At 34.6% G+C, this 12,948-nt stretch overlaps 1 protein-coding gene across 1 annotated transcript; it reads left to right on the plus strand.

The window, feature by feature from the left end:
- Nucleotides 1-9,152: 9,152 nt before the first annotated feature.
- On the plus strand, nucleotides 9,153-12,651 carry LOC144551638 (GroES-like zinc-binding alcohol dehydrogenase family protein). Its single transcript, XM_078299700.1, has 5 exons — nucleotides 9,153-9,424; nucleotides 9,516-9,657; nucleotides 10,242-10,468; nucleotides 11,363-11,620; nucleotides 12,170-12,651. The coding sequence occupies exons 1-5, from the start codon at nucleotides 9,200-9,202 to the stop codon at nucleotides 12,479-12,481; spliced, it is 1,164 nt and encodes a 387-aa protein (XP_078155826.1). The 5' UTR covers nucleotides 9,153-9,199; the 3' UTR covers nucleotides 12,482-12,651.
- Nucleotides 12,652-12,948: the final 297 nt, after the last annotated feature.

Genomic DNA, 12,948 nt, shown 5'->3' on the forward strand with positions numbered 1-12,948 from the left:
AGAAATGGTAGGAAACTTTGTGCTTATATGGGTCCTGATGGGAAGGAACTAGACAGTCAATGTCTAAGGTAGGTACGGTTTAGACCAGATCTTTGAAATAACTGTTAATCGGAGTATTGGAGTGTATATAAAAGTTTGCGGAATTGGAGCAGTTACCTTACCTGTACTGTACAACTAGGAACAAGTATCCTCTCTTACACCAAAAAAAAAAAAAAAAAAAACAAAAAACAAAGAACCCTCTCCGGTACCTGTATAGCTGTACTAGTCGCTCTGCGATTCAGATCCAATGCATTACCTGACCATGTAGAGTGAGATCCCTATCGTTCATTTTAATCTAGCACAATCTTAAAACGGACCATTATATTTTAAATAGACACCAAATTAAATTTGAATTCATATCACTTTGACACGAATATTGAAAAATTGAAACATAGATGATGTGTCAATTATAATATTAATTAAGAACTGGTGGAAACGATATTAAGAATTCAGTGAAGCAATAATAAGATTTGAGTTGTTTTGGTGCTCTGGTAAAAAAAAAAAAAAATTATGTTACATCTGAAGTAGTTCAACGGTCAAAATCTTTGACAGTTAGAGTTGGAAAACGTCTGAGGAATTGTAGTTTGACATAAATACTCTTGTTATAATAGAAACTTTAATAAAAAATGCCGTGTCATATCATATTATGTTGTACATATCTAAATATGTGCTACATATATATATAGTTTGCTAGAACCTCCGTAGTGTACTTTAACTGAAATTGAAAATAGCATTAACGGTTGCTAGTGTTGTGAAATGATACACTTAAACACACATTCAATATAAAAAAGAAAAAGAAAAAAAGGATGATGATTAATGCTTACCAAGTAAAATAGTTGTTGCCCCCCTGCTCTAAGTATGAGAGACAAAAAGAAAGAGATATATTGCAAGTATATATATTTTAAAAGCATTTTCTTTTAGCTAACTTATCCATTAATCAATCAGTTCTAATTTATTTTGAGAATTAAAAACAAGAAATTAGATCTATTATTGTCTGTTCTTGCTAACTTTGGTGTGTGTGTGTGTGTGTGTGAGGGGGCAACTAAATTTCTAAAATTAAAGATATATACTAAGAAAAGAAAAATCATAATCATAGAGGGGTCAAGTCTTCTTTGTTTAAGTATAAGCTTTAGAGACCAATCATAACACTAATATTTTCTTGACAACTTTATGGGCGAGGCAACAAATGTAGGGAGCAACTAAAATTCTAAAATTAAAGATATTAAGAAGAAAATTTCATAAACAGCATGTGTTAAAAAAATGTTTTTGAGATTCATTATATGGATCAAAATAAAATGTGAATTGGGCTATTAATGGGTCAATGTGTTATTTTGGGCTGTATGGACGTGTGAGCCGAATTTAGATATGATTTAATCTATTTTGGAAAACTTTTCTCTTCACTTTCTCTATGCTTTTTAAATGTTTTTTGGAAATTTTTGCATATATTGTCAAATTATGAGAGGTAATTGAACTCTCGACCTTTAACTTTTTAACAATTTTAAAATATGCCAATTATACTACTCTTCTTTCTCTATATTATTTATAAATGTGATTTATAGAAAATTATCTATGCATCTTTTTAAAGGAGGCAGAGATGTGAACGATACAATTGCACACACATGTATTTACGAGTACAAAACCCTAAGTCTTCCATAGAAAGAAGAGTGAAAAAATTTCCAAACCTAGAAAGAGATCGTCATTTGTGGTGCTAGCACACAATTCACGAGTTCTAATTATTCGTGTGGATACCAATAGAGATGGAACTGCCATTGTTAAATATTATGCAATGTTAACGATCTTCGAAAACTGCAAGCAAGATGAGTAAAAATAAAAAAACCACACACAAATTATCATTAAACGTGAAACACTATTTTGCTATATTGTTTCTCTAGAAGCATTTCTAGTGGTAAATTAATTAAATCTTAGATATAATTTACACATAAATTTTGATTCAAATAAAATTGAAGTTTTGGAATTTGACATCCAAGAACCTAGGTCAGACCTAGGTTCTTGTTTACCAACAGACACACATCTCCTCTTTATTTTTCATAAATCCATTATATTCTTCTGGATTCAATATATCTTAAGAGACATCAAATTTTCTTTTAAAGTCACCGCCTCTTGTACTAACTTTTTTTTTTGTTAAAGAGCCCTGATGCACTTCAGCATCTTTTAAATGCTATTTTGAAAAATTTAACATGTCGTCTTGAAAGAGAGATGAGAACTTGTGCCTCGTGCACTAATCATAATAGCAAAAAGTTTGAGTTAGCTTCGGAATAACAAAAAGTAGATCGCTATTACGAGTTTGAATGATAAAGTAGATATTCCGAACTCTTGGATTGTTCGGATTAGCTCGTTGTTTCGCTATTTTATTAATTTGTTAGTTTGTGGTTGTTCTGAAGCTTTACGTTAGCAGCTAATTTCGCTATTTCATCTAAACATACCCTCACAAAAAAGATTTTTTTTTTTGCTAATTTTTCCCGTGCCAATCTTAGTTATTAGGTTTATTTTTTGATAGATTTGATTGACTAAACTATTAAATTGATATGATATTTTAATTAATTTATAATAAATTAAGAGGCACCATTTAACAAATGTAATTCAAGAAGACATTTTTAGGCTTGCTTGTGAAAGGTTTAAACTATTATTTAAGATTTTGAAGTTTCCAAAAAACTAATCTTAATTCCTTAATCAAAGTCGAGTTTATAGTTTTTCGGACTTATTGAATATAAGAGGTTTGCTTCAAGATTCGTGTAAACTTAAATTAAACCGTTCAGACTTAATTATCTGACTCTGTCAGATACATTGTCTGATCCGAAGTTCCGAACTCCCAATGCCTACGGATCCGTATCCTCCCAGGTACCAGACTCAACAAAATTAAAACGGACGGTCCAGATTTAATATCGCCAGTGCCTAGGAGGGCAGTATTATTTGTGCTTTGAAATTTGTGCCAAGTTAAGAATTTCAATCTTGGACCGTCCGATTTAATTGTACTCAGTCAGGTAACCTAAGGGGATGTGAATTCAATGCTTATCCCACTAGTGCGTGTAGTACAATTTTCGAACTGCATATATATTTCATATTTGAGTAATAAATTAATTTGTTTATATTGAATTTTATAATAATGTGATAAATATTCAATATTTGTTCAAGGTACACATGACAATCAATATTGGATCCGACGTGCATGGACCCAATCCTTTGAGTCTTCCACAAACCAGCGCGTTTTTATTTTTAGGCTAGTTTATGGAAGGTTAAACTTCCAAGTAAAAAGTTAGATAAATTTATAACAGGACACCTTTTTTCTACTGGTATTCATACCCCTTTTACCTGGCACAACCATGAATCACGCATTCTTAATCCCCTGGCACCTACAAATAGCAATTTATTTATTTACCTATATATAAAGACGCTAGCTATATATAAATAATTAACCACCATTCAATCATTATATAACTAACAGCTAATTAGTAAAGTAATTTTTCATATTTTCCGACGATGCCAACAATCAGAGACATAATGGGTTTCCACAATGTCGACCGCCTCGTGTATGAGAAACTCATCATGCACCGGACTCCCCTCGTCCTCGCGCGAGATATCGTATGTCTATTCATGTGGCTTGACCAGATGACAGCCATTGATGTTGCACGCAGCATTTTGTCGATCAGAAACCCTTCAGCCGTTGTTTCCCTAGTAAACGAGGCGGAGGGGATACTGAATTATCTCCAACAAGACGTCGACAACACAAATATCTTCCGCGATTTCCCCTGCCTTACTAGTTTGCTAAATCGATGCATCGACACGAGCTTCTTTGATATCCACAAGGAGCAGCTTCAAAAATCCCTCATGCACAAACTAAACGGGGTTGGAAGAGTTATATTTTACGACCCGTACTATGAGATTTTGCATGCGTATGATACTAGTGTAAAGATCGCAGAACAAGAGGCGTCGAGGTGGGGTGGGACGCCAATGATTCCCGCATGTCCAACGGAGCTGACAAGGCCATACCGCTTTCCACCGGAGATAGCAACTCCAGAGGATGACAGGTCTATGTTCATCAATCCCTTGGCTGAAGGGGTCATGGATTACTTCGCTTAGAAAATTGAGCTAGAGATGTGTGTTGATACATGCAATTTAATTAGCATAATTCATAGTAATTAGTCATGTATCTCAGGAAGAGAATTGCTGTGTAGAATTAATTTTGTGTGTAGGAGATCATTTTGGGGGTACATTTGTTTTGTTATTATAATTTTTTTGTGCGTTTTTAGGTTTCTTGGTATTTAATCAGTGCAGATGTTAATGTAAGTCAAGAGGTATTCAGTCATTTTTATGATTTTTTTAAATTATCTATGTTAAAAATTTAATTAAATTTATTGTCTTAAAAGTTTTTATATAGCTCATTCTCCTTCATGTATATATATATTGTTAATTGAATGTGTACTTTTCTAGTCTTGTAGTTAGAATTTCAATTTCAATTGTAAAAACTTAAATTTAAATTTCAGCTACCAACAATATGCATTTTAAGTTTCAACTCACCAATCTAAATTTGCTTAGTTGTGCCAGACATGATGCAAACAATATATAATATGATAAGGAGCATATATAGTAGAAAAAAGTTAGGGTTTTCACAGCAGTCGCCATCTTTCTTCTCCTTCCATCTAACTTCACAATTTTCACACCTTGTAGTTCTCATTTCAAACACAACATCTCCCTTCTCTCTCGGTTCTATCTTCTCGAGCGGAGATGAGAATGAGAGAGAGGGGAGGAACCAGAGCCGAGCAGAACCGAGAGTGCGGTATCGTCGGAGTTCGGAGTATAGAGTTTCCATCTCAATTGAAGTGCGACGGAGTAGATCACCGACCGTTGTCAGAGCGCAGCGGCTGTTGAAGAAGCGGATCCGGTCGTAGAGCGAGATGACGATTAATTATGGTAATCAACATCTAAATTGGAGTGCGATGGTGAGTATCTGGTTGCCGTCGAAGCGCGGCGGCGGCAGTCGAAGATGCAGATTTGATCGTGGAGCGAGATGGTTGTTAGAATTCTATATTAGTTTAATATATTTTATGAGAATAAAATAGTAGATTTAAAAATTATAATCATTCGATCCATTGTAAATACGTTTTTTTATCAATAAAATTATTAGTTGGCATTTAAAATCGCTAACTTTAAAAAAAAGAAAAAAAAGAAAGGAGCATATAAAGAGATCTTAAATGAGATCTTAAATGAGAAAATTTGATTGACGAGATAATAAAAGAAATGACATATAAAGAGAAAATTTCACAATGTCTTTAATAAGACTGAAGACACTAAAAATAGATTAATACTTGTAAACATTATTTTTTTTTTGATAAAAATACTTCAATCAATATTATAAATGACTAATGACAAATTACATGCAAATAATTAAAATATAATTTTATAAAGGAGTAATACAAAAAACTAAGCCTAATCAAATCAAGATAAAGATAATTACCTTTTTAGATTCTACTAAAATTATAATAAATTTAATTAGATTTAATTATTGTCATGCATATTAATATAGGTATTCTTGTATGAATTTTCTATGATGCTAACCTATGTAAAAGGAGTGAGGTACTAAAAAATAGATATGCGTATTTTTTAGGGTAAAGATATTAATAATATTATTATTTTTATTTCATGCATTGTACGGAAAACAGAATTAAAATAAAAAAGTTTATAATTCGTGCGCTGCATGAAGTCAAAACTTCGCTCTCAATATCTTTACTCATATTTCTTACGGCAAGATAACTCTAAGAAAAAAAAAAGGCAAAAATAATAAGTATCCTTTTAAAAACCTAAAAACATTTAATTAATGCGCAAAGCTAATGGCACATAGTAATTTGTAATGGAATTGGATTTTGTCCAAAGAGCTTTGGATAGAATCTCATTCAAAGCTGAGTATTACCATTTAATTTACATTAAGATTCGTGCCAATATATTTACAACTTAATAACTCTAAATGGCTCCGTAAGTCTAAATCATCCATGTAAATTTTAACACAGATCGGATGATTTACAATTAACTTTGGATGAATTTTTGTTCAAAGCCATTTGGACAAAAACTAATTAAACCCAATTTTTAATTATCTTCAGGAAGCAAATATTATACTAGTCAACCTCCCTTATTATTAATTACATGCATTGACTTTATAGTTAGCCAATAATTAACGCTTTCATTAAGATAAAAAGTATATGAACCCATCTTTGGTTACGTTCATATATGCGAAGTTGCAGACTGTAGAGATAATTCGCAAAGAGTGTGTTTGGAAAAAGATAGGGATCCAATTACACTTTTTTTTGTGACACTGAATTACATTCTCTATTTACAAAGTTTTTAAAGTTCAAATAGTCGATCCAAACCGTCCAACATAATTGATATATTAAAATGTGCTTGTAGACCAAATTTTACATTTTTTTCAATTTTTAACTATTTATTAAGTAATTAACAAAATCGCTATATTCAGACCATTGAATTTTTGTACTCATCTTAATAAATAGTAAAAGAATTAAAAAAATATATATAATTTGATCTGCAAGCATATTTTAATATATCCATCATGTTGAACAGTTTAAATCGACTGTTTAGCCTTTAAAAATGTAAGGTGTAATCCGGTGTCAACAAAAAAGAGTGCAATTGGATCCCTCCTCTTGGAAAAATTAGGTTAATGAGTTATTTTGAAATGTATTTCGTATTTGAATAAGTAAATAGTTGCTAATTTTTATTGTTCACTATTTTAAAAAAAAAATGAGTTCGCATTAATAGCCAATCTCGTTAATCATGTTCTCGATCCAAAAGATTTTAGAAGAAGCTAACAAAAGTCTTTTTTTTTTCTAATTATATTTACTATTTTTGATAGAAGAAATAATAGTTTTTCCTATTGAAATGAGAAAAAGTGTTTAAAACTTCTTCATCCACGTAGGCAAATAAATTTTAACATAACTTGAATTCTATTTTAATATGTTTTAGATGAAAAGTCATCTTAGGTCTAAAAAGTTTCATTCCGTCATTTTATTTAAATAAAATTGAAGTTATATTCTTGATCAAATTTCAAATTTTCAAGCCTAAAATTTCTAACAATCTATGGCGAGGATATATACTTTTATTTGAAATTTACAATCTCCCCGCCATAAATAATATACAAATTATTGGATTCTTATTTGAACTACGAGCTTAGTGCAGTGAGATAAATTTTGTTTCTCTACAGAGTGGTCACATATTTAATTTTCAAAAATAACATCTAAAAGATGCTGAGGCGGATTGAGGCTCTTTAATAAAAAAAAATATATATTTCCATTTTTTCTGACTTTTTTCAAATTATTTAAATATTACTAACAAATTTTACAAATTATTCTCAAATTAAATGAATTGCCAATTCTTTAAACTACATAATTTTGTTATAATTATACACATTGTAAAATATGAGTTATTTTTTAAATTATCTATCATACTAGACCCAAATCATAAATTGTAATTTATATCAGAATTATTTTCGAATTTTAAAACTACAATTTGACTTTGCATATGTTGCCCTAGAAAGCATATGACATCTGGTTGTCATCAATTTATTAAGGACCCATCGAATTTTCAAAGCTAGTTCTAAACCGTTGATCTGCGTTAAAATTAGTGCGAGAGAATCTAATACTGTTCAGATGAATTTTGACGCAAATTAAACAAAAACCCTATCCTATTTCAAATAGATTCAGGAAAGATTTTCGGCTGAAAATATTTTATCTCCGTGGTAGCAGACAGCGGTGGCAACGAGTTGGCTCGTCACGAGTTGGGTTCAATTTGAACTTATTACGAGCTGGCTTGTCTGAGTCACGAGCGAGTTGATTTTAAGAATCCGAGCTGATGAATTGGATTGCTGAATTTGATTAGATCTTGTTTTCAAGAAGAAAATAAAGTTTACAAACTTTTTGAATTGAGCAGGATCAAGCTGTTTCTACAAATATTACAAATTTTACAAATAAGTTTTAAAAGGAATTATTAAGTTTTAATATACATTATAAAATGCACACAAATTGATATCTAGCCGAGCTAGCTCGCAAACTAGTAAGCGAACTAAGTCTCAGCTTGAACTCGTTAATTTTGAATCAAGCTAGTGGTGAGCGAGCTAAGCTCAAGCTTAGTCTAGTAACGAACGAACTATTACCGAACAAGTTAGCTGCGAGTAGAGGTTGGCAAAAACCCGGGTCGGGTATACCCGCCCGTACTCGCCGCCCGGGGTACCCGTGCCCGAGCCCGGGTATGGGTCGGGTACTCGGGTACGCGGGTACGGGCAAAAACCGGACCGGACCCGTTATTTTGGACCAATACCCGACCATACCCTACTCGAGTTTACCCGTACCCGACTACCCGAGTACCCGTACCCGTATACCCGACCACTGTTCTTCCCATTTCAAAATTCAAAAAATCTGATTTTTTCCCTCCCAAACCAACAAAAAAAACCAGCAAAAAATAGAAAAAAACCATAAAAAAAAAACCAACAAAAAAACAAAAACAAAAAAACCAGAAAAAAAAAAACAGCAAAAAAAAAAAAAAAAAAAAAAAAAAAAACCCGTACCCGCCCTACCCGTACCCGTACCCGCCTTACCTGTCAAGGGTACACGGGTAAGGGTATAGGACGGGTAGGGTATGGGTTTTGAAAATTATACCCGCCATACCCGTACCCGAATACCCTTGTACCCGAGTATACCCGTACCCGAGACGTACCTGTACCCGAGACGGGTATACCCGGGGTACCCGTACCCGCCCGAGTTGCAACACACTAGCTGCGAGCCACGAGCTTTTTTTACCAGCCCTATTTGCTGAGAATACTTACTCCCATTATCCTGATGCAGCACTGACATCTTCAGCATTGCCGCAGAAGATCCAGATTCATAAATACTATCCGTTTCATATGGGAATTTGCATCCTCTGGGATATCTCATATTTTGCGTCTTTTTGGAGAATCTCAATCGTTCAAATACATTCTGCACGAATCTCAAAGCTCAAATAATACTGGCCCCCTTGCGCTAAAATATGAGATATCTCAGAAGATACGCACTCTTGATTTGGTAGCGCGTGCCGAGTGCCGACTGATCCAGTGTTGCACTGATCCATGCTTCTAGACTCGGACTTGGACAGGGACAAATAAGCAATGATTCGATTCCAATGGAACTCGGGAAGCCTCGCTTTCAAACTCTGCGTCACTGCTCACCCTTTCCCTACACAGCGGGCCCCACTCCGCTCTCTTAAATTCCAACCTCTCCCAAAATCGTCCCCCTCGCGCTCCCTCCTCTTCTCAACTCGAGCATCGCTCTCCTCTGCTTCAGCTCCAGCCATGGTGAAGGCGATTAGAGTTCATGAACTCGGTGGCCCCGAGGTATCTTCGATTATTTTATGATGTTCAATTTGTTTTTATTATTTAGACTGCACAATTTCGGATTTTGAACTCTTGTTTGTTTTGAAATTAGGTGCTGAAGTGGGAGGAGGTGGAGTTAGGGGAGCCGAAAGAAGGGGAGATTCGAGTGAAGAACAAAGCTATTGGAGTTAATTTTATCGATGTTTACTTTCGCAAAGGGGTTTATAAAGCTGCTGCATTTCCTTTCACTCCTGGTATAATTATTTTCTCTAAAATTGTTTTAGATGTTTAATTTACTTACCCGAGGACTAGCGGATGCTTTACAATATCATGAAGATATGGCCAATTGAACAAAAAGTTGGTAATTTTCTCAGTATGAGAAATTCATCCCGTAATTGCTAATTGTGATAATTATTTTTTGTATCCTCAATTCATTGTTCAAAATACTCAAAATTACCTTTCTTTCCTTACTGTTTATTTATAAATAAATAAGATCTGAAGAAGGATCATTTGGGTTTCTCAGAATGAATCATTGGTAACCCAGGTTGTTGTGGTGAATTTAAATTGTTAGGTTGTAAGATCAAACCCCAAAAGGTGCATAATGTAGATTTTAAATTATTGTGGACCTAGTTGGAATTCGTATCCTCTGCATTAACTTAAAAAAGAATCTTTTGAGTTAATGCATTTGGACCATCTGATCCACTTTAAGATATGTGCGAACTAGATTCACACTAATATTAAAGAGCCCCTGAATTATAAGCTATCATCGGATTGGCTCCGCTTAAAATTCATGGGAGTAGAAACTAGATTAATATCCTGGAAGCATTTGTTAACATAGGGATGGAGGCCGTTGGGGTGGTGACGGCAGTGGGCCCAGGACTGACAGGGAGACAAGTTGGGGATGTAGTCGGATATGCAGGACAACCGATGGGTTCCTACTCCGAAGAGCAGATCCTACCTGCCAGCGCTGTGGTCACGGTCCCATCTTCCATAGATTACAGTGTTGCTGCGTCTGTCATGCTTAAAGGAATGACTGCTCATATGCTTTTGCGCCGAGTCTTCAAGGTTCTTGTTTTTATTTCTTTCTTTAGTTTTGATGCTTTTGTCCTGCCTTTCAGAGTTGGTTTAGGATGTCACGGGGGTGTTTGTAGTGTGATACCTCACATCACCAATTGACATCACTGCAGAAGTTTGCAATATTGCAATGCTGGCTGTTATGTTTCTGTATTCAGGGGCGGATCTACATGGAGTGAATGAGGTCAATTGACCCCCATTCATTTTCAAAATTTTATGTGCTTATACATGATTTTGTATATAGTTTAGAGTAAAATGTTATGAGTATTGTAAAATTGACCCCAATACTCTGCATTGAAATTTTATATGATTGACCCCAATGAGTGTTTGACCCCCATAGCTGACAGTCTGGCTCCTCTCCTGCCTGTATTGGGTCTGACTAATGTAATACTTCTTCCACCAGATACGCATGCAAGCTGTGAATAGCCTAATTTCTGGAATTTAGCTCAATTAAGCTAGTTTAGCCTTAGTTTGTCCTCAACTTTTATATTAGAGAAGCAGAGAATAAAGAAGAATAGGAGCTTTGCTCTAGGAGCCTCTGCTCATATGTTCCATACAGTTGGCGAGAGGCGGGGACACTAAACTGTTCAAATGTCCAAATTTACCCAGTTAAAACCTCAATTAGTCCTTAACTTGTGCAGCTATGACCTCAACCTTACCAGTTTTTTGCAATTGTCAACACATTACTTTTCAATTCAAAGCCAAAGAGATTTCAAGAAGAAAAAATGTTAAAAGATAAAGACATGCTGCACGTGTAATGCAATGATCTTGTATCGCACAAACATGAGGACAGGTTCTGTTCATAAAGTTAGGAGCACTCGTATACAAATACTAATTTTGTTATCAGACATCAACATGTATATTCTAACTCCATAATCAACACAGGTTGAGGAAGGTCATAAGATCCTCGTCCATGCTGCGGCAGGTGGTGTTGGCTCGCTTCTGTGCCAGTGGGGGAAAGCACTCGGTGCCACCGTGATTGGGACGGTTTCAACTGAACAAAAAGCAGCTCAGGCAAGTGAAGATGGATGCGACCATGTCATAATTTCCACCAAGGAGGACTTTGTGGCAAAAGTTAATGAAATTACAGAAGGCAAGGGTGTTGATGTTGTCTATGATTCCATCGGCAAAGATACTTTCCAGGTAAAGATAAGAAAAAAAAATGCTACGCTAAAAATTGGAGGGGAGCTAAATGTCCAATGTAATGCTTGCAAATGAACGTGGATAATTGACTGCTTTGTAACCTGGAAAATTGTGCTTATGGTTATATAAACAAATCCAGATTTTGGATTACTCGAACTAATGTTCTTATCCTTTTCCTTGAATTCACAGTCAACTGCACTATTGTCCCCATATTTAACTTAGGATGGTCGGATAATATAGATGGCTGAGGAACCTTTTGCAATTAATAAAGGGCTATTCCTTTATTTTATGTTATAAAGTTTTACTTCATTTATTGAATGAATGTCATTTGACAGATTCAGATTTTGTATTCTGATATAGTTGGGCTCATGTTGTCCAAAGAAGAAAGAAATAATAATTGTAGCAGTAGCAGCAACAACAGCAACTGTTATTATAATAATATTTTTTTATAAAGTTTGGAAATTAATATGTAGATAGATTACCACTTGAACAATATTACTAGGATTCTGGACAAAATATGACTGACTAAATTATTTTGAATAAACACAGGGATCTTTATCAACCCTAAAGTCGAGGGGATACATGGTCAGTTTTGGTCAGTCATCAGGAACACCGGACCCACTTCCCCTGTCAGAGCTCGCTGCAAAATCACTTTTCTTAACCCGTCCATCTCTAATGGCTTACACTGCAACCCGTGATGAGCTCCTGCAATCAGCAGGGGAGCTCTTCACAAATGTTGCATTAGGCACTTTGCGGGTCCGTGTCAACCATACATATCCACTATCTGAGGCCGCCCGTGCTCATGCAGATCTTGAGGCAAGGAAGACTAGCGGGTCGATTGTTCTTATACCCGATAACTAGTGAGCGTTGTATTGCTAGTAGTTGGTAGTTTGTTCATGCATTTCTTTATTCCAATAAAGAGAAATGAGAACATAGTATCTTTCATCCTCTATTTTATTCGGGTTTCTTGGTTAAGTTGTATGTTCTTTCAGAGGCTGTAAATTTGAAGGGCCTTTTGTAGGTGTGCAAAAGTGTTCTGTTTTTTTATTATAAGTGATTGTGTGTGATTAGCAATCACTATGGAGTCTGGCTAGTATAACATCAGTGTCATTTCAGTCTGTATAACACCAATTCCAAAACCTATCAAATCGACTTCATACAATAAATCCAAACCGTTCCAACCGATCTACTTCATTAATTGTGCGTTTACATGTAAAATTTATAACTTTTTGAATCTATTTGGTATGAAGTCAAGTGGTCAAATGTGTGAGTTTTTAAGTTAATTTTAATACATTTATTTTTCAATTTTTTTACCTCTTGATTTGATA

The sequence above is a fragment of the Carex rostrata genome, chromosome 3, assembly GCF_964058835.1.
Source record: "Carex rostrata chromosome 3, lpCarRost1.2, whole genome shotgun sequence".
NCBI classification, from domain to species: domain Eukaryota; kingdom Viridiplantae; phylum Streptophyta; class Magnoliopsida; order Poales; family Cyperaceae; genus Carex; species Carex rostrata.